General features: G+C 38.8%; 1 protein-coding gene across 1 annotated transcript; it reads right to left on the reverse strand.

The window, feature by feature from the left end:
- Positions 1 to 3,919: 3,919 nt before the first annotated feature.
- CCT4 (chaperonin containing TCP1 subunit 4) lies at positions 3,920 to 19,536 on the reverse strand. The gene is made up of 14 exons (XM_037048008.1): positions 19,256 to 19,536; positions 15,805 to 15,857; positions 14,424 to 14,513; positions 13,214 to 13,322; positions 12,523 to 12,665; positions 10,936 to 11,057; positions 10,464 to 10,596; positions 8,368 to 8,507; positions 6,852 to 6,948; positions 6,659 to 6,769; positions 6,432 to 6,562; positions 6,061 to 6,295; positions 4,392 to 4,505; positions 3,920 to 4,130 (listed from the first exon to the last, which is right to left on the reverse strand). Exons 1-14 carry the CDS (start codon positions 19,380 to 19,382, stop codon positions 4,116 to 4,118), a joined length of 1,620 nt encoding a protein of 539 aa, XP_036903903.1. The 5' UTR covers positions 19,383 to 19,536; the 3' UTR covers positions 3,920 to 4,115.
- Between the last annotated feature and the right edge of the window lie 3,490 nt (positions 19,537 to 23,026).

Genomic DNA, 23,026 nt, shown 5'->3' on the forward strand with positions numbered 1-23,026 from the left:
ATTCTTAGACTTCTCACCTTATATTAATGAAACAATTCGTTTGCAAGGGGGGGGGGGGTTGGAAAGAGCGCATTAAAAATATTTTATGTATTTGTTTTTTAGAGCGAGGGGAAAGGAAGAGGAGAGAGGAAACATCGATCGGTTACCTCACACGACCCTAACCAGGGACCCAGCCTGCAACCATGCATGTGTCCTGACCTGGAACCAAACTGGCCACCCTTCAGTCCCACAGTCCTGCGCTGTCTGAGCCACACCAGCCAGAGCAGAGCACATTTTCATTCATTCAAATAACATGTTACCAATAGGAGACAGCTGTGGCAGAGGAAAGCAAGAAATATTATGTGGCAGCTTCTAACAGTTTGCATCCTGCTACCTAACATCTGCCCCTCCCCTCCCCAGCCAAAGGGAAGGAGTGTGGCGCATTCTACTCTGATTGACCTGACTGCTAGCAGAAATCAATGGATCTAAAGGAGGATAAGTGTGCGATCTTGGTCTGACCCATTAAAGCCCAGTGTTGGGTAGAGCCTGCCCCACTCACCACTGACAGTTCAGTTGTATGAACCTGTCGCTTGCAGGTTGGGTCTGTCACCTTCACAGTGGTGGGGTTGGAAGTTGCAAGCACCCAACAGTAACCACAGGGGTCTCAACCCCACACCAGGACTCCATAGCCCAGGGTTCCAGTGCCGAGAAGCACCCATAATTTCTAACTGTAGAAAAGGGCAGGGGAGTGTGACTAAGAGAGCTTCTAGATCCTCAAGCAGTTCCTCTTAAAGGGCCCAGGCACAAACTTACTCAGACAGTCTCTGAGGTCCAGCACTGGGCAGAAGTTTGAAAGGCACTAGAGACATGGAGAGGACCTGAAGTGCCTGGTAACTGGGTGTGAGCAGGGGATTAGACAGCCTTCTCCCAGACATAAGTGATGGCAGATGTCACTGTTCTTTTGATAAGCCTTGCCTCCCACAGAACCGGAGACTGGTGTCGGATCTGAGGCTCCATCAACCCAGCTCACTCTGTTCGCCCCACCCCACTCAAGTTGTGTTCAGTGGGATTTTCCAAATGAATAGCAGCTGCAGTTCATGCTTTAGAATTCTTTAAAATCTAACAAGCAGCATCTGGACTCAGCGTGTCTCATACCAGTTGCCAAGTGGCCCAGCACTAGCAACAGCTGGCCTTGGTTCACAGCTTAGCTTTGCCTGGGCACCCTCAAGGCCAGCGGTATCAGCCATCTGTAGATTGCTTTGTAGCTCATACCAGGTGGCCCCAGGCAGAACACTGGTGGTGGCTGACCTTGGCCTGTACCTCCAGGGAGGCCCCCAATGGACAGCTTCAGACTAGATACTTCAAAGAACCACACTCCAACCACCTCAATCAACACTGAAGGGGCAGATTCAGCAGGCACCAGATCCCAAGTTCTGCTCTGTGGGGTGGGCCCCTTGCACAGCTGATCCTCCATGGTAGTCAGAGGTTGGTGGTCACAGCTGCTTGGCCCAGGGGGTAAATTCTTGCCACCAACATGCCAACAGCAATTAAGGCTCGACTACAGGGTGTAAACAGCCCACATAGCAGGGGATGGGGGGTGGGGGTGGGGAGTGCAGCTGGAGTGTCCAGCATGGGTGACGGGGGAGGTTATGCCACTGGACCCTGCACAAGACCTAGTACATACCACTCTACCAAGCTGAGATATAGCAGCTCTACCTAATACATAGGAATGCAAGGAGGTTGCCAAAATGAGAGAAACATATCCCAAATTTAAAAAAACTCCAGAACTAAAAAAATGGAGACAAATATACTAGGTTCAGAGTTCAAACACAGGTTATAGTGATGTTCAATGAACTTAATGAGAACTTCAACAGTATAAAAAAGGATCAGTCAGAAATGAATACACCAACTAAAATGAATTTGCAGGAAATCAACAATATAGTGGGTAAAGCTGAGAATCAAATTAGCAATTTATTTTATTTATTTTTGTTTTAAGATTTCATTTATTTATCTTTACAGGGGAAGGGAAGGAGAGGGAGAGAAACATCAATGTATGGTTGCCTTTCGTGCGTCCCCTGCTGGGAGTTGGCCTGCACGGAGCTGGCCTGCAAACCAGGCATGTGCCCTGACTGGGAATCGAACCGCGGTCCTCTGATTCGCAGGCCCGTGCTCAATCCACTGAGCTATACCAGCCAGGGCATCAAATTAGCAATTTAGACTATAAGGAAGCAAAAACCACCCAGTCAGAACCGCAAAAATCATCCCCCCAAGATAAAGATACTGTAAGGAGCCTTTGGGACTTCAAGTGGACCAACACCAGAAAAATGGGGGTGCCAGAAGATAGCAAGAAAATTAATACCTATTTGAAAAAATGACAGGAAACTTCCCTTAGTGAAGGAAATAGGCATGCAAGTCCAGGAAGCAGAGTGGACCAAACAAGATGAACCCAAAGAGACCCACACCAAGAAACACCATAATTAAAATGCAAAAGGTTAAAAGACAATTCAAAAAAAAGGAAGCAAGAGCAAAAGCTCTGTAACAGGAGTGTGCTAGAATACAAAGAGGTGGTGTGAGGGGTAGAGTGGGCAAAGGGCAGTAGTAAGAGCTGAGGCACAGGTGACATGACAGATCCAGAGTGTGCACATGCTGACAAATCTTCAGTGAAGTCTTCCAATCCATGAACATGGGATGTTTCCATTTATTTCACCAATGTTCTATAGTTTTCATTGTGCATGTCTTTCATCTTCTTAATTCCTGATGTTTTGTAATTCTTTTTAGATTGTATAGATATGCAACTTCTTATGTGTTAGCCTTGCATCCTGTTACATTGTTGTATTTATTAGTTCTGATTATCTTTTTCCATGGAACCTTCAGGGATTCCATATATATATGACACGCTGAACCTTGTACTGAATGATTGATAAAAGACCCAATATAAATAATTTGGAGAGTATTTTGACTTAAAAGATTTTAGGACATACCTCATTCAACAGTTTCATGGCAGCCAGAAAAAGCTCGTTTTACAGTAAGTTCTAAATAGCCATTAAAAGGGGGAGACAGTAAGTTGAATTAAATTCTAGATAATCCAGAAATAGATACCTAAACATATCAAGACTTACCATTTACCAAATGTTATTTAACTATTTAGAGTTGTCAGATACTAAGTAAGCTTCAAACTAATTGGCTGAAATCCCCCAGATAAAGCGAAGAGTCCTAGTTGCTTTTTAACACGCCATGTGAAATAGAAGAGATGGTGGGAGTAGTATCAGATTGTGTAGGCCCAATTTAGGTCCACTTCAAAGGTCAGGCCTTTATACAAAGGCAATCAGAAGCCATGGAAGTTTTCATAAAGGTGAGTGCCTGAGAAGTTTTTAAAAAATCAGTAGCTACAGTTTGTGAAGAATTAATGGAAGAAGGTTAAAGCGAGGGAAGAGATTCCTCTGATTTTACACTATTCATGGTGAGACATATACTTGATCAAGGTAGAGTCAATGAAAATGTTTAAAATCACTGAAAAATGACATATTAGTTAAGAATCCTTTTTGTATAAATAAAATTTGCTACCTATGTGTACACTTTTATTTGCAGAAGGTATCTCAACATAACTGCTTATTCTTGAAAGAAGGGATCAGGATTATAAAGTATAGGGTGCCTTTTGTTGTTTTACTTTGTATCTTTCTGTAATGTTAACTTTTTAAACAGCATATGTATTACTTTAATAGTTTATGTAAATGGTCATTTATCAGGGTGATGAGCATATTAATTTGGCCATTTTTCCCCTCAGTACTTCTGTTTAAGAAAAAAAAAAAAGTAACACAAGGTATTTAGGATTAAGAAATCAACAGGTAATTGTGAATCCGTCCCACCCGCTTCTTATATACGTTTTTCAAGAGTGTCTGAAGTAAGAGAATATTGGAAGGAGAGTGACAATAAATTAATCTGCCTTTTGAAACCAAATATTTAATATTTTCATTAAACTGTATCAATACAATTTCAAGTAAATGCAAACTGGAAGACCAGGCCCAGGAATTCATAGAGGAAACAGTATCTGAAACAAGTAACACCAGTAACCTTCCTTCCACTCCAGCTGCACTATTAGTGGCCATGATGTTGCCAGTCCAGCAGCATTATCCAGATTACCGAGTGTTCACCTGACAAGAGAAAAACTTGAGTTTCAAAACCTGTAATAATAATAACCTGTAAGAATTTTAAGGATGGAACACATTTTAGGCAATTATCCAAATCCAATTATCCTATTGTTACAAGTGAAAAAGGACTATAAAAGTGCAAACTGTTTTCACCTTAATGACCAGCAATATACTATTTACCCCCTACCCCCACCCGAGCAATTTCTTAAAAAAAAATAGGCCTTTCTGACCCTATAGGAAAATTCACAATCTATCCATACTCACCACATCATCAATTTTCAGGATGCTCCGGACAGTTTCAGTTGCTAGAGTCAGTGCACTAACTGAAACCAACAGAGGCTGGACAACCAGTTCCTCCAAAATGTTGGAAATACCACCCTGCAAATGAGCACAAGTTGCTTTTAGTGTCTGTAATTATACACATCAATTACACTGTTATCAGTATGGCTCAAGGCCTTTTCAAATGTAGCTTTCCCTTGGTCTAATCAAGAATAAGATATTCTCTACTAAGTAATAAGCTCTTCTCCAGACTCTATGTTGTATTTCAAGTAAAATTTGAAAAAAAAAAAACTAATGCTGGATTCCCCCAATCCTAATCCCCCCACCCCAATCCTAATTCTAAAATGTCTATATATTTTAATTTAAAAATATTCTGGCAAATTAGGTCAAGGATCAGAGATTAAAAATTATAAGATCTTAAAAAATTTTTCTTCCTTTATTTTTAGAGACAGGAAGGGAAGTAGAAAAAGAGGGAGAGAAACATCAATGTATGGTTGGTTACCTCTCATGTACCCCCCTACTGGGTACCTGGCCTGCAACCCAGGCACCTGCCCTAGACTGGGAATCGAACCATCGACTTTTTGGTTCACAGGCCCGTGCTCAATCCACTGAGCTATGCCAGCCAGGCAAATTACAAGATCTCTAACACTCAATTCATTACTGAATCCTAATTCTAACTTTGACCAAGTCTGGTCTGTTCTGCCATTTTTACATCTCTCTCAAATTTCACTTTTAAATTCTTATCAATGTTGTCATAGTCCCCTTCTCCTAAAAATTACTGATGATGGCTGTAACAAGCAAACCAGTCTCCTGTGTTACCACCTACAAATGTTCTTATCTTAGCCTCTTGGTTAAAAAACTTTAGTGGCTTTCAACTCATAACTGCTCCAATACTCTAGGGTGTTTTCATTATAGCTTTTATCTGATCCTTCCAACCTTAAAGTCCACAATATCACCAACATATAACCTCTGCTCTAGAGTAAACCAGAACTTCTTGGTCTCTCTCACCTATAAACTGATTTGCTCCTCCATCTGAAATTTCTTCATGCCCTACAAATGGAAGCTGCATTTTCATACAGCTTTCACTAAAACCACATAGTCCTCCTTTGCAGTTTTGTATTATTAAACAAATATCAGCTTGGATTGTTAGTTTTTCCTACTAAGTATTATCTGTCTCCTCAATGAAGAAACATTAATAAAACATTAATACAAAAGGGGAAATTATTACTGTTCTTTGTTTACTTTAGATGGCTGTATTAGGCTGGTGGTCACAATAGCAGCAATGGTTAATATGTACAGTGTTTACACCAGGCATATTTGTAAGAGTTTTCTTGTAATACATTTAATCCTCACAACAGACCTATGAGGGACATACTAATTATCTGTTTTTACAACTGAGAAGCACAGACTATATAATTTGCCAAAAACTACAGTCAGTAAGTTGGCAAAGCTAATAAACAAATACCTTTCACTTAAGGTATCATCTTCATTCTCACTCAATGGCATACATTAATTATCCTACATGCCTTATATTTAAATCCAAGACTATTTTTACTTTCAAAGCTTTTCATTCAGTAGACAATTATGAAGCTTTAAAAAAACTTTATAATCATCAACATTTTCTGCAATAATCAAAGGTTAAATCATTCATTACCTTTCGGACATTAATGCCAGTAGTTTTCTCTCCTTGGGCATGCCGGTTTCTTAACTCTGTTACTGTAGAAATGGGATTCAAGCCTGCATTTTCAGCTAGTGTAGATGGAATGACTTCCATAGCATCTGCAAAAGCACGAACGCAGTAGGATTCCATACCGCTCAATGTTCGTGAGTATTCAGTTAATCGTAGAGCCAACTCTATTTCTGGAGCACCACCTCCTGCTATAAGTGCTCTGAAATTCACAAACATATTTTCAGTGTACCTTATCCAAGAGAAATCCATTTTAAATAATTTAGCATTTATACCTTTAAAATAGTCAAATTATAGGAGTTTTAATGTTCTAAATGTTACTTAGCAATTTATATTACCTCTTCTTCACTAAACAGCGAATGACACATAGGGCATCATGAATGGAGCGCTCAGCTTCTTCAATAACCAATTTGTTGGATCCACGAACAACAATTGTAACTGTTTTTCCAGGGCTTGTACAGCCTGTAATCTTTAGTGAACAAATTATAAATTAGGTTATTTGGAATAAGGATTAAAATAAACAAAAAAATCCCAGGCAAATAAAGCTTAATTATAACACTGTTACCTTGAGGAGTTTGCCAGAACCATCTAAATTGACCTCCTCAGCCAACTCAGCCGACCCCAGCATGTCAACAGTGAACTGGTCAATATGAGCAACAGGCTTGGTTCCAATTGTCTAGAAAAAATGGTCAAATCTACAAATTAAAACATTTGATCACTGCATATTTTCACACGTAAAGATGTCGGGAATATTTTACCTTACAAATGAATTCAATGTCTTCTCTTTCAATATCCTTAACCACCATAATCTTCATTTTGTTCAGGAAATGTAATGCAAGATCACTAAGAGCATCTCTAAAATACAAAATCAGTACGTCAATGATAGGTTAAAAAAACTGCTGTCCAACTGCATCTTAAGGTTTTCATTATTTTACTGTTGTTTAAATGACCAATGACTCAAATTATCATTGAAGATAATTTAAATTTTGAGCTCAAAATTATTTTTAAATGTATTTGAAAGATTCAATTTTAGTTTTAGAGAGAAGGGAAGAGAGAGAGAAAGAGAGAAACATTGATGTGAAAGAGAAACAAAGATCGGTTGCCTCTCATGTGCACCCAACTGAGGACTGAATCCACAACCTTGGCATGTGCCCCCACCAGGAATCGAACTGCTGACCTTTTGCTTTGTGGGATGACTTAACCAACTGGAGCTCAAAATTCTTAAATTAAGGTTTCCAATGAATAATATTAAAATGTACTCCAATGACACTATTTGTAAAACACCAAGATAATTATGTTATTGAAAAAAATACCAAGTAAGTATATCTCTGATAATTAAAACGTTACTGAGCCCTTGCTGGGGCGCTCAATTGGCCCCAATATACAAAGGTTGCAGGTTTGATCCCTGGTTGGGGCACACATAAGGAGCAACCAATGAATACAGAAATAAGTAAAATGACAAACTAATGTTTCTCTTTCTCTCTCTAAAAAGCAATTTAAAGTGGGCCTGCGAACCACACGATCGCGGTTCGATTCCCAGTCAGGGCACATGCCTGGGTTGCAGGCCAGTTCCCAGCAGGGGACTCACGAGAGGCAACCATACGTTGATATTTCTCTCCTTCTCTCCTTCCCTTCCCCTCTAAAGATAAGTAAATAAATAAAAATATTTAAAAAAATAATAAAAAGCAATTAAAAAAATTTAAAACTTTATTGATACCTCCTAACTTGAATGAAATATGATTAATTCAAGACCACAAATTTACATCTTCCCACAAATTACCTGGAATGATCCTAATAACCCTGTGATACCAGATGGGGGAATATATAACTAAATTTTAAGAGCAATTTACTCAGGGATACTACCTATTACACAAGAACCACATATTCCAACTCCTCAAAGTTTCTATATAAAATGAGCATCCACAGTCTTTCTGGCATAACGTATTAGTAAACAGAGTATGTGGGAATCCATCAACATATCAACATATTAGAAGAAAACACTGAAAGGCAAAGCATTCTATTTACTTGATATTTAGGATCTTGGTCTAAAAAGATTATATATCCCACATTTAAATTATCACAATGGGAAGAGAACCCACTTTAAGGGATTATCTGAATGTCTCAAAATGCAGATTCATTAGCTGTCTAGTTCTTTAACTACCTTAAATCATTTTTTTAAAAATTACTAGAGTCAAAATAAATGAAATAAAAATAACTTGAGGGGATCCAAAATCAACTACTATTAAAAGGTAAACAAAATAAACAGCCCCACACCTGAGAATAGACTTCTGTATGAGAAGGACATTACATCCTGTTTTCTTAATTTGCTTCACCAAGTTTAGAATATAGGCTCTCTCCTCTCGTAGCACTCGGTCCATCTGGGCATAGTCAGATACTACTATCTGATTATCCATCTATTTAGAAAAAACCCATAATTTTAAAGGGAAAAAGGCTTAATGGAAATATTATTACATTATAAATCCAACCAAAATCATACCAAATATTATATACAAACATGAATAGAAAAGGTCTATTATGAATATACACTAACTTAATGCAGACCTTTTATACTGATCTATATACATATACTTTGTGTCATTCATATACAGGGTCCAGCACAAATAACACTCCTTTTTTATTACAAAAATCATAAGCATGTACAATTCTGTAACATACCAATATCACACTCAAGCGTACCATATGACATTTTGGGGGAAATGTTTAAATTAAAACTATAATTACACCCATATTATTACCCTATTAACCACACTCAAGCTGGCATTACTTCTGCTGAGTGTGTGTGTGTGTTGTGTGAGAGTGTAAAATGCCCCCAAAACTGGTATTTAAAAAACTGTGCATTTGTCTTACATGTTTAAACTTCAGTCACCTTCAAAGTAATCTCCATTTGATTACACCTATTGTAGCAATACACCTACTGAGACATTTTTTCCACTGCTCAAAACAATTTCTGAACTCATCAATTTTGATGACTTTTAGTGCTTCCGCCGTTTTTTTTGCTTCACTTCTTCCACATCGGTACATTTCCCTTTGAGGACATTTTTCACCCAGAGAAACAAAAAAAGTCACTTGAGAGTGAATGGGTGAACTAGCAGGGTAGGGCACAGGGTCAAAACCCGCTGAACAATGAAATGTGGTGTGGGCAGGTGCACTTGTAGATCACGATAATGAAACAGGCACCTGGCTGGTGTGGCTTAGTGGACTGAGTGCTGGCCTGCAAACCAAAAGGTCGCCGGTGCAATTCCCACTCAGGGCACTGGCCTGGAGTGCAGGTCAGATCCCCAGTAGGGGGCACACAAGAGACAACCACAAATTGATGTTTCTTTCCCTCTCTTCCTCTCTCTAAATAAATATATATAATCTTTAAAAAAGATAAATAGGCAAATATTTTGAAAGTCTTCAAAAAAAAGTTCACTGAAGTTGAACGCAGCCTCTTAGAACACCAGCTATTACACTGACACAGATGGGTTCCTAAAACACTCACCTAGCAGGGGAAGCCTGTACTATATATACAAGGCTTCCCCTCCAGAAGATAATTCTGGATTTTGGGGGTCCCCCATTGTGTATGTACATGTGTGTATTTACACAAGTACATTTTGATCATCAAAAAGTATACAAAATTAGCCCTGGCTGGTATAGCTCAGTGGATCGAGCACAGGCCTACAAACCAAACAATCACGGTTTGATTCCCAGTCAGGGCATATGCCTGGGTTGCAGGCCAGTTCACAGCAGGGGACGCTCAAGAGGCAACCATACATTGATATTTTTCTCCCTCTCTCCCTTACCTTCCCCTCTAAAGATAAATAAAATCTTTAAAAAATGTACAAAATTATTATTTTTGTATTTGTACAAATATTCCAATTCTCTTAATACAAAATATTACTGAAATAATTTCACTTGCATCCTTGTTACTTACTTTACCATGTTATTTGTCAGAGTATGGATATTAAACTGGTTTAAAGTTTCATTTGTACAAATGTAGGAAAAAGATCTGGCTGCTACTGTGAAGGTTTCTGTCCTCAGAAAACTAGAAAGGACCTAGAAATCCCACCTACACAGTAACTTTTACATAACCTATTTTTATTATTTTATACCTACCCTTATTGTTAACGTATGTCTCCATCTATGAAGTAAATCAATGCTCAATTTTACTAACTAGTCAATTCACGCTATAGATTTTGTCATGCTTTGGCATACAATAATTTCTACTTTTGTTTCAATTTTACTAATTCTTTTGAGATATCTACTTTTTATCACTAGTATCAGTATTTTTTATTTTTATTATAATGAACACAAAGTCTGTTTTTAGAAGTTAAACACATAAAGAACCAACTTCACCTGGTTCTACTTACATCTGTTTTAGGAGCAGATAAGCAAAATTGAATAAGCCCAATCTTTGCCTTTTCAACTCTGGTTATACCGGAATTTGCCACCTTTTGAGTGAGAACCAGCCCTTCCACCAACTCACAGTCATCAATTGTTCCACTATGAAAAAAGGAAGCAAGGGGATAGTTAACAGGGAGTAGAAGTCTGTGTGTTTAATAGATGTCTAACAGATTAACAATCATCAATGCAATAAAATGTGCTTCAGCCTCACTCACATTAGTGCCCCTTCCTGAACCTCTTTGATCACTCTACTGCCCTGCCATCATAAGAGAATACAAATTCTTGAGATTCCCAAATTAATCAAATTCTAATGAAAATCAGAAAGAAAGGGCTTTGTGACTTTCACTTAGGTATTTAAAGAAATATATAATTTTGGCAACAGTTTTACGTTTATTTTCAAAATTAGTTTTCATTAAAGTTATAAATATATATGCTTACCCAAGTTTCTTAACTATTTTAATATCTCTAAGATCTACACTGGTAGCTGTGGCTGGATCAATCACTTTCATCACTGCATTTACACTCATTGGAGAAAGCAGACTTGAATATTGAGAGACAACCTAGAATAAAAAAAAAATCAGCTTCACAATAGAAAAGGTTCTAATTCTTTACTGATAAAGATTTTCATAAAGTAATCTTGCCCTGACTGGTATGGCTCAGTTGGCTGGGCATTGTCCTGCAAAGTCAAAGGTTACTGGTTTGATTCCCAGTCAGGGCAAATGCCCAGGTTGTGGGTTTCGTCCCCAAAATACGGGCAGGAGGCAATCGATCTATGTTTCTCTTTTACACTGATGTCTCTCCCCCTGCCACCCCCACTTCCCTTCTCTCTAGGAATAAATAAAATCTTAGAGAGAGAGGGAAAGAGGGAGGGAGGGAGAGAGAAGTAATCAATCACTATTTTAGGGGTGGCAGGGAGGGAAAGTGGGTATATCATATATGAGAAAACATTCCATAAATACTCTTTTCGACTCAGGTTGCCAGCCACCAAGGGCACAAAATAAAAATACATATTTTGGGCCTTTCTGGATAGCTTGGTTGGTTAGAGCATTATCCAGATACACCAAAGCTGGGGGTTCTATTCCCAATGTGGGCATATAGAAGCAATCAATGAATGACTACACAGAACAGCAAATTGATGTTTCTCCCCTCTCCAAATGAATAAATTTTAAAAATGTACATTTGTTTCCCCCTTTTATTAATATAATAGATAAAGAGAAAACTAATTTTATGTGGAGGTTTCCTATCTAAAATGAATCTGTGTATGCTATGTATGAGCCCCTGTAATACTGAGGCATTGGTAAAAATAGCCACTAACACTTACTCAGCACTTATCATATGCCAGGCAGTGGTCTTGGCACTTTATGTTCATATACTCATTCAACCCTCAGATGAAGAAATTGAAATAGTCAACTAACAGTCTAGTTATAAAGTGATGGAGCCAGCATTGAACTCTATGACCAATGCTTGTAACCATTCTACTATTCTGTCTGTATTACTTCTGGGGACATTCAAGAATATTCTCTAGCTCTCCATTTAACATTTGAGAAAAAAGAATATATTGATATAATGCTGATGAAAAGGAAAAAGAATAAATGTGTGTGAGAGACAGAACATAACAAAACACAGAAGGTGACATAATTTTACCAAGAAATTCAAAAGAACGGCATTGCTTTAAATTTGATAATTAAGAAAAACAGCATAGATGTTAGTTAAGAGATGGATTATGGACAGGCAACTTGGCCCTGATCCAAACCTCAGTTCTACCCCTTATTTGTGGGTGTTAGATGAATTATTTAACTTCACTGGACCTATTTTTACATCTGTTAAATGGCAATACAATTTATCTGAAAGGCTTGAAGAAGTAAATTTTACTTGAATCAGTTATACAAATTACTTTAGTTACTTGGTCACTCTTGAGACTTAACATTTAAGTGTACAGTATCATAAAAATCACAGCATAAGAGCTGCAGTTCTTAACAAACCTTAAGCTATAATTTTACAATGATCCCTCAGTGCTTGTCTCACCTTTGAGTTCAATGAAGTAGTTGCACTATTTAACAAAGTTTCTCTGTCACTCAGTTCCACAGGTCGAGACATGTCAGTCAAGATTTCAATACCCTTTTCCAAAGCCTTCTGGAATGACTCGGAAATGATAGTTGGGTGAATCCCTGTCATTTGTGAAAATCTAGTTACTTAAATATAACAGATAAACTAGTATTTGACACATTTAAATTTTTTCTATTCATTAAAATTTCAAAGCAGTCATAAGTTTTATTTGAGCTTATTTAATATTTAGTTTTTATTGTTTATGCTCTAACAGCTGTTCTCACTTTTTCTCCCTTTTCCTATCTCCAACCAGCTTCACCCTCTCCCTCCCTAAATCAATCCCAATCTTGTTTTCAACTACAGATTAACTTACGCTTCAATTAAAAATATAATGCTTTGAATAACCTTAGCTGTTTAACTATGGCTAATAATTAATTTCCATTTAATTTGAAACAGATTACATACACAGGCTAGTTAAAAGTGAAAACAAATTTTACACTTAAAAAAGAAAGTTGGCAAAAAAGGGGGGAAACCCTAATTCATATAATAAACACAGCAAAATTTACTCTAAAAATTCCTAAGTAAAAAGATTATTCCAAATTAAATCTTAAATCTGACATGACTTAATAACTTTTTACCTTTATACAATAATAAAGTATGTTCTACCTACCTTTCTGAAGAAGCTTGGTACAGGAGTCTAAGAGAGAGCCAGCAATAATGACCACTGATGTGGTGCCATCTCCTGCTTCTATATCTTGTGCCTTAGACAACTCCACCAGCTAAGTGAACAGAACACATTAATTTGTTCAATGAGAAATGATAAGAACCAGCCCTGGCTGGTGTGGCTAAGTGAACTGAGTGCCTGCCTGTGATCCCAAGTCACTGGTTCAAGTCCCAGTCAGGGCACATGCCTGGGTTGTGGGCCAGGTCCCCAGTTGGGGGGCATGTGAGAGTCAACCACTCATTCATGTTTCTCTCCCTCTCTCTAAGAATAAATAAATAAAATCTTAAAAAATGTTAACCCAATAACAACCAATTCAAATATAAAAATGGCCTTGACATCAGCATCCCAATTTGATTGTTATCAACACTGTAAGATTCAATACGAATCTGGACTTGTCTACCTTTCGTTTCATTTTAAAATGATGACTGATATATTTGTGGCATTAAATATTCTATCTATATACTCTATAAGACACCATATTATGATTTCTGATTCATACTGTGGGTTGTAAGTATTTGCTCCCAAGCTACTTAAAAGTTCCTGTCAGAAAGCATAAATAATGTTGTACCACAGTTATCCTGTAGCCTTGGAAGCTATGAAATGGAGGAATTCCAGGAGAGAATACAGTATCGGCTGGAGTTTTTTACCAAGTTTATATGAACTGACCCTGTATAAGCATAACCCAATTCACTTAAAAAGTCATCTTTACATAATTAAAAGGGACTTTTTAATAGACAGAAATCTCTTTTTGCTGACAGGGTTAACTTCTCACTTGACACTGAAATCATCATGCTTCTTAGATGAATTGGCAGTTGTTTTTAATAAATGTCATTCTAAGTTTCGACACAATTTTTCACACAATGAAAATTATTTTGCTGTTATCCAATACGCATTAAATTAATGACTTATACAATTTCATGTTCTCTCCTCCTTTGTCAAGTATATGGTACATTCCTGTTTAGAAGCATAAACACCTTGCACTGAAGAGCACAATCTTAGACACACAGTGTATCCTAAAAATATTCCTGTTTTGCCTAACAAGACAAAAATCACAATGCTTAAATTATATCATGTGATCAAATAAAACAAATTTAACTGTTCACCAGATATTAAACTGTGCACTTAAAATCTACACCTTATCTAAAACGATACTTACCATTCTAGCAGCTGGATGCAACACTTGCATTTGTTTCAGAATGGTGGCACCATCATTTGTAATGGTCACATCGCCTTTCCCATCTTGAATCTGTAAAGTTTTTATTTTTTTAAAAAGTTATGATTGCAAAATTGTTTTCTTTATGTGGCATTACTGTAACACTCTAAAAGCTCTACTAATTTTAGTACCTCTCATAGAGATGTTTCATTTGTATAACTTACAACTGTGTTTAATTTCAAACTTTATACTAACAATCATTATTAGTATAATGATTTAGTAATACGCACAACAGTCCAACTTTACATGTGAAATAGCTGGCTTTGTTCCAACTATATTTTATTTGTGAAAAAAGAGAAGGAATCTAAACACAAATAGGTAGAAACAATACTATAAAGAATCACTACCAGCCCTGGCCAGTGTGGCTCAGTGGATTGAGTGCTGGCCTGTGACCCAAAAGGGTCACTGGTTCAATTCCCAGTCAGGGCCCCAGTTGGGAGCATGGGAGAGGCAACTGATCTATGTATCTCGTGTACATTAATTTTTCTCTTCCTCTAAAAATAAATAATACCTTAAAATAAATCATTACCATTCCTAGGTTCATAGCAATAATACCATGCCTTCCCCCAAAATACAGTACCATAAATGCACTGACCACGATTTCTTTTTTTATTGATTACCTGCTTTTAAATAATTAAAAATTTTCAGTTAGAGTTGACATATAGTATTAGTTTCAGGTGTACAACACAGTGATTAGGTATTTCTATAACTTACACAATTCTTACAGTCAACACAGTATTTTGTAGTATCCTTGACAAAGAGCAAAAAAACCAACCAAACAAACAAACAAAAAAACCCCACCATTGCTATCAGGCAGATATAAAAATATCCAGAAGGAATAACAATTGGTGTATCATCCAGACAGTCCTCTATATTGTTTCCTTGTATCACATTATGGAAGTTAACTAGCACTAAATTTGAGGGTATATTACCTAAAAGGCATTGGAATATATCTGTTTTATGTTGCCAGTCAACAAAGCTAGAAGTAGAGCTGAAATCCCAGACCTATCTCTATGTCAGGTCAGAGAACTATGTCAATAAGGAATATTAAACACAAATACTTCCGCCTCACTTTACTATACATTCTAACAACACAACAGATAACTAAATTTGCATATACACTTTCATTGTTTAAAAAATATTTTAAAAAATATGAATTATAGTTAAGTCCTGTTCCCTCCCAAGTAATCTATCGCTCTTCTGAACTCTCAAAAGTGCCTTTCTAACACATTTTACTTTTTACACAGTACATCTAAACCCTCTATAAAGATCTTGCAACATAGACAGTATCACTCAATTAAGTAACATATGATTTAGTTTTTACCATCTTATCCATTCCTTTTGGTCCAAGGCTTGTTCTAATAGCATCAGCAACAGCTGTAAAGGAAGAAAAAGAAATCAAAACTGTTTGAAGAACAAAGTGATTTCTCATCTTGTCCTTATTAGGATATGGCGTAGAACAGTTCACTATTTCCACTAAAGAAAATTGTTTAATAATAATCTATGGGAAACAGAATAACTTACTCCTTTAATTGTATGCCATATAATTAATGTTTTGCTGTTAAAGTCACTATACACAGTTCTTATGGTCTGCCTATGGCAGAATTAATTATGAAGATCTAATCTTCCTTTTAATATCAAAATGATACCATCTAGCTCTGAATGATTATATTCTTTTCTCCATTCTTTAAAATAAGACAAGTAGCAACAGTGCACACTAGACCTCCTACTATACTATATAATTATTTGTTTGACCCATCCCTCCAAAAAAAAAAAAAAAGCCAAATGTTAACTTAAAAACCAAAACTACCCCTTGCTGTTATGGCTCAGTGGATTGAGCGCCAGCCTGTGAACCAAAAGGTCACTGGTTTGATTCCCAGTCAGGGCACATGCCTGGGTTGCAGGCCAGGTCCCTGGTCAGAGGCACGCACGAGTCAATCACACACTGATGTTTCTCTCCCTCTCCCCCCCTCTAAAAATAAATAAGTAATTAAAAAACAAAATCTAAACTTAGAGCTTTCAGTCATTATCAATATGCTATTCAACATCTCTGGACACACAGTCTACCATTCCAAAGTTACTTATTCTTACCATGTGTTCATGAGAATGTTTGTATTTCACTAGTCCACTTATTACTTCCTGAGAGAAATTGGAATTGATGAATAATACCTGCCCCCCTTTCTTTGACAACATCAGGACAACAGATTAAATGTCCCCCTTTCTCACATAGCATCTTCACTCCATCCCCACAGGGTTGAGATTGTGCCCTAATAGTTTCTGTGTACTCCACCATTACATAATGCTTGCCCCCATCCTGCATTTGTGTGAATAATAATACATAATCTTAAAGAGCTTAATAGAAAATATTTGGTATAATTTAAAAATTGTTTCTACCTAATTATTTCTTAGTTTTGGGCTACTGTTCCTAATTATCTAGTCAATATTATATATCAGCCTTCCAGGCAATTTTAGTGGACTCTCATGGCTATGATTCTAAAGCAAATCAATTCACTTTGAGAATGACCTTATACTGCGGGTTCAGTCCCCAGTCAGGGCATGCGCAAGAGGCAACCGATGGATGTCTCTCTCCCTCTCTCCCTCCCTTGCCCCCTCTCTAAAAATGGATAAAGCTAAAAAAACAACAACCTTGTATTAACCTACATAAAGATAATAAAAATAATACACATCCAAAAAATAAAAAACTTTAGATGGTTTGTATCTCCCAGAGTGTCTAAAGCTTAACACACAGCGTACAACAGAGTACTACTACTACGACTACTATGACGTGTGTGCGTGTGTGGTTTTTTACCTCAACCAATGGTACTATTCTCTCTTTTTTGGTCACATCAAAATAAAAAACTGGCTCCCCCAAGTTAAACTAATAATGCAAATAGTAACAGCTTTTCTCAACCAGTTTGCAGAATTTTGTTGGACTATCATTTTGCTCTGAGTCTTGCTCACATCATCTAGGTGGTCTCTCCTTCCTACATGCATACCTTCCTTGTCCAGTTTCAATTCTCTGTTGGATGTTGTTTCAAAGGTCACCTCAGTACACTTCCCATGCTATACCTTCCTTGTTTGTTGAAAATCTATCATGTAGCTCTTTTAATCCCCCTCAGGGGGTTAAATGACCCCAGAATTTAATCTAACATCTTATTTCTATTGTAATAACCCCAAGCTTCCACTATGTCCCCTAGATAGCCATCTACCCAATATTTATTTCCAGGAATATCCTCTTCTGATTTTCCAAACAAGTCCCTAAATCTACTCCTCTAGTCATTCTGATCTCTCCAACTCACTAGACCCAAATTTGAACCTATTCCCTTACTCCACCATCCTGCCTCCAGTGTACAGTGAGACCTCACTTAACATCACTGACACATCCTTGGAACTGTGGCCAAATGACATATAACGAAACCAATGTTACCATAATACTAATTATAAATACAAAAGTTCCTAGGGCAGCTTATTAACAACACAAAGAAACCACGTTAAACAAAGACATTATTCGAGGACCTGCTGTACCTATTTCTTTTAGCACTGTCTCACATCCCCAGTCACACAGGATGACCTCAAACATTTGTAAGACTATATTTTATACAGGCAGCTGTTTACCAGTTAGCTATTAACTCATTCAACTGAAAACTGAACTCTAGTCAGGGAGTTACGCCAAATCCAAGACACCAGTGCCTTCAAGATTTGGCCCTTCGTGCTCACTCAAAACTGAATGAAATACTCACTGTACTCAACACACAAACGCAAGACCTCTAAGCCTTTGTTCTCACCTTCCCTTACAGATTCTGTATGAGCTAGATTTCTCTTAACCATCAACATCTGTACAGCTCTGGCTGGTGTAGCTCAGTGGATTGAGCGCAGGCCTGCGAACCACACGATCGCGGTTCGATTCCCAGTCAGGGCACATGCCTGGGTTGCAGGCCAGTTCCCAGAGGCAACCCTACATTGATGTTTCTCTCCCTCTCTCTGTCCCTCCCCCTTCCCCTCTGAGATAAATAAATAAAATCTTTAAAAAAAAATCTGTACAAAGAAGAGAACATTTCTCTATTTTAGAGGTAAGGAAACCTCAGCTAAGACTTAAAGGTTACAAAGTCATGAAGTAATGGCAACAGAGAATAAAACTCGGGTCTTTATTGCCAACAGTGTTCCACAAAACCAACAAAACCTCAACTCCAGCTAACTGTCCATGTTTCTTGATTTGCTTGTGTTTAGCTACACATGCAGAGAGAACAAAAAAGCATAATGTGGCTTTCCGCAATTACTCTCAAACAAATCTATTCCCCACAGCCCAAAACAAAGGATCCCGCCCCAAATTAGGCATTAAGAGTTTATCCAATTCGTTTCAACAGTTGTTCAAGGGAAGCTTATTTGACATTTTTGGAGGCTCAAGAGAACGGAAAAGTATCGTGCAAATATTTCACTAGTGGAACCAATACGCGAGTACGCGACAGGGCTTAACTGTCACAACCCAAAGGGCCGTTGCAGGAGGGCGTCGCCCCCTTTAAGTGTAATGAGTGACCATGAGGAAAAGCTATAAGCGCCTAGGACCAGAGCGGGGCAAATCCGAAACCCTTCACATTCAGGGTTGAGAAATATCGGCAGAAAACAATAAAGCCCCTCCACAAAGCTTCTTTCTTCTTCATAAGCACAAGCGGGATCATCTGAAGAAGTAACAAAGATGAGCCGTGCCCACCCAAGACCAGAGTGGGAACGCGGGGATACACCCCGTTGGGCCGCGGCTCAGGCCCGGGGAGCGATACCTTTGGCCGCGGAGATGTTGCTGAAGCGGATCTGGGCCGGCTTATCGCGGTCCTTATAGGCGCTTTTGTTGCGGCCGCCGGCGGCTCCGGCGGGAGTCCCGCTCCGGGGTGCCACGTTCTCGGGCATGGCTAGCGGGGATGGGTTTGCGTGGGTTCGGGAAGACGGATGGACGCGGATTCCAGCCGGCTGCGGTGTAAAAGTAGGCGCCCAACGCCTTCACGAACCTTCCAGAAAGCCGCGCCGCTTGGGAGACGGAAGGGGGCGGGGGAGGCGGAGGTGGAGAAGAGGACCTGCCTGGCAGCTTGGCGCAGGCGTGACGTTGCAGGCTGCCCGCCGCGTGCCGGTGGAAGGGACGGCGTTGGGGATCTTGGGGCTCGCTGAGGACGTTGGCCCCGGCGCTGGTGGTCGGGTCGGGTGTCGGCGGGGAGAACTCTCGGGAGGAGGAAAGGACAACGTGCTGTTTTAAAGGCGGGTCCTGGGGCACCCACGTCTCCGACCTCCATCCCCGGCTGTGAGGTCCCTTAACTAAATGTATTCTGTGGCGTTTAATGTCTGGTCACATATTTTTGTATTTTATTTATTTTGAAAGGGACGGGGAAGAGAGAGATTTGGGAGGTGTGTCTGGTTTTCTCCGCTTGAAGGCTTGGGGTTGATTGTCTCCCACTGATCGAGACCAAGTGGTAGTTACAGTTTTAAATGCACCCTTGTTAACTACTAGAGAATCTTTAAAAAATTTGTTGATGAGAGAGAAACACCGATTTATTGTTCCACTTCTTTATTGTTCCCCTTATTCACGTATAAGAATCATCGGTTGATTCTTTTATGTGCCCTGACTGGGGATGGAATCTGCAGCCCTGGGCAATACTAGAGAATCTTGAAGTTTTGGAGCTGTGGTTGCCTGCCGAAGTGGAACTGCCTTGCTAGTTAGTATAACCTCTTGGTTTTACACTAGATTCCTTTTAATTGTACTTTTTTAAAGATTGCTCTTCTACACGCTGAACCTACAACCCTGGCATGTGCCTTTACCAGGAATTGAACCGGTGACCTTTCCCTTTGCGGAGCTATGCCCAGCTAACAGCCCAGCTAACTGAGCCCAGCTAACAGCCACCTCGGTCAGGTCTAACACTTGTTTCTTGGACTTAACAGAGCCACTGACTTTCGAGGAGTCTAAGCATTCAGTTGGGCCCAGTGTTAAACCCTTTACATGTTTTAGCTCTCTTAATACAACAAGCATATGAAATACGTCCGTTTGTTTTGCCCCCTTATCCACAGCCTGCTTATTTTACCTTTTTATAGCAAGAATATATTCTCCAAAGTGCCACTGCCTTAGACTCACATCATTGTCTATTTGATTACTGTGATAGTTTTGCTTTGGGCTTACCCCAATTCCTCTGGTACGTTTTTCTGTATAATACCACAGAGGAATATTTTAAAACTCAGGCCTAATGTTATTATTTGCCTGATTAAAACCCTTCAGTAACTCCTCAGCGACCTAATATGAAAATGGGCATTATGAGTGAAATATGACCCAGGCCTTGTTTATCCTTTCAGGTTTATAACCCTGTACTCCTGGAAGTGGTTCCACATTTGCTACTGTAGAGCAGGAAAGTATCTTTTTTTCTTCTATCCTTCTAGGTTCTTGCCTGATGCTCTGTTTCAAAAGATATATATTAACAAGAGAAAAGCATACAGATTTATTTAGTGTAAATTTTATGTGACATGGGAGCCTTGATAAGGAAATGCACAGCTGGAAAATGGTTAAACTTCAGCATTTTAATGCTAGATTTGATGAGTGGAAAGTTGTGGGAAAATGTAATTGGACACAAATATGAGCTAAAAGTAGTAATCTGGGAAAACTTAGGCCTGCTTATTCAGATTACTCTTGGCATCCCTGTCTTTGGACCTAGGAATGCTCTTTAGGGCCCCTTCCATGTGAGGGTCTTATGACCTGTTTTAGGAGAGAAGGGGGAGGTCAGAGAGTTCTTGCACCTGTCATCTCTAAAATTTTGTTTTGCATGTTCCTTCAACTATTTAATATGCCACAGTGCCATATTTTAGGATAATGTTTCTTTTTTTAATTAATTAACTTATTTATCTTTAGAGGGGAAGGGAAGGAGAGAAGTATCAATGTATGGTTGCCTCTCGTGTGTCCCCTGCTGGGAACTGGCCTGCAACCCAGGCATGTGCCCTGACTGGGAATCGAACTGTGATCATCTGCTTCTCAGGCCCGTGCTCAATCCACTGAGCTACACCAGCCAGGGTTAGGATAATGTTTCTAAACCCATTACAGTGTACCTCAACACACTACTGTTTTTAATGCCCCATACATAGGGACATGCTATTTTTTATGCAACGTGTCCAATTATTTGGACTGCAACCTCAGGAGTGCCCTGGATGAAATCTGAATCCAGTACAACCTCCCCCTTCCTACAAGCAGAGGGTGAGCCCACTGTATTGTATTGTATTGTATTGTCACAAGACAAGTAGACTCTGCACCTGCCCACCGGAATCTTAAAGTTTATATAGAGGGTTTAACTGGGCTCAGTCATGTATATTGTCAAAATGGTCTCATCACCTCACTTTCAGGGCTGTGTCCTTGGATCTACTCCTACTGTGGAAATGATAAACAGAACATATATTCCAAGGACAGGGAAAGGGATGATTGTCCTGGTCCAGCTTGAAGGCCAACCAGAGGTCCTATTCTCTCAATTACCTCTTCCAGTTCTATTCACTGTTAAAGCCTCTCTTTGACCTACTGAAGCTGAGTTAAATCATTTTTCTTCCACCACTTAGATCTCTTAGTACCTAGAGATCTGTTATCTAGGTACTGTTATCTCTAGGTACTAAGAGATCTGTTATCTCTAGGTACTAAGTAGTAACAACCCTTAGTTCATTGTATTTTAATCATTTGTTTATATAAAAGAGAAAATACTTTCCCCTCTACCCTTCTGTTTGGCTGGAACTCCTATAACAAAAGACAGATTAACAAGAAAAACAAGTTTACTAACATGTATACCTCACATATACATGAGATCTCTACTGAAATGAGAGAGAAACTGAGTAACAAAGTGGTGGCTTAGAAATCCAATTTATATACCATCTTCAGCCAAAGAAAGAAAGAAAGGTGTTAGGAAGTCCCATGATGGGGAAGTGACCAGGAAATGAAAAGTAAAGATGAGTAAGGTTTATTACGAAGACTTAAATTAGTGCCTTTTCCATTGATAAAGGGTTTATAGTTGTTGCTTGGGATTGACTTTTGTTCTTGGTAGGCAGAACAGGAGGGACACCTTTGAAAATTTATGTCCTACTTTTAGGCAAATAGGAGGGCATGGAGTTTTTCTTGTATCTGCTTCTCAGTTGCCTTCAGCTCAAAAATAATCCTTATACCAAATTGGCATATTTTAGTTGGCATATTCTGCTACCGTCCATTTACATATTATTTTCCCTTACCAGAAAGTAAGATTTTAGGGCAGACTGTCTTATTCAATTCTGTATCCACTGGAGCCTGACAGAATGACTGGCTCAAAGTTCTCAACTAATACCTGTTGAGTAGATGGGTGAGTGGAGAGTGAATGGTAATTAAAGCAGAATTGGAAAAGGTGGAGTAGAGACTGCGAGCAGGGAGAGTTTATCGCAAAATTTTGGGGCCCCTGCGTTTGCACATTATTTCAGTTCACATTTTAAATTTTAACATTTTCAGATCTAGAAAACCTCATTAAAAAACACTTGTTGCTGGCCTGGGACCAAACAGCCCGTCTGCCATAAAAGGG

The sequence above is a fragment of the Sturnira hondurensis genome, unplaced genomic scaffold (assembly GCF_014824575.4).
Source record: "Sturnira hondurensis isolate 20B ecotype Veracruz unplaced genomic scaffold, ASM1482457v3 Scaffold0006413, whole genome shotgun sequence".
In the NCBI taxonomy this organism is placed as follows: domain Eukaryota; kingdom Metazoa; phylum Chordata; class Mammalia; order Chiroptera; family Phyllostomidae; genus Sturnira; species Sturnira hondurensis.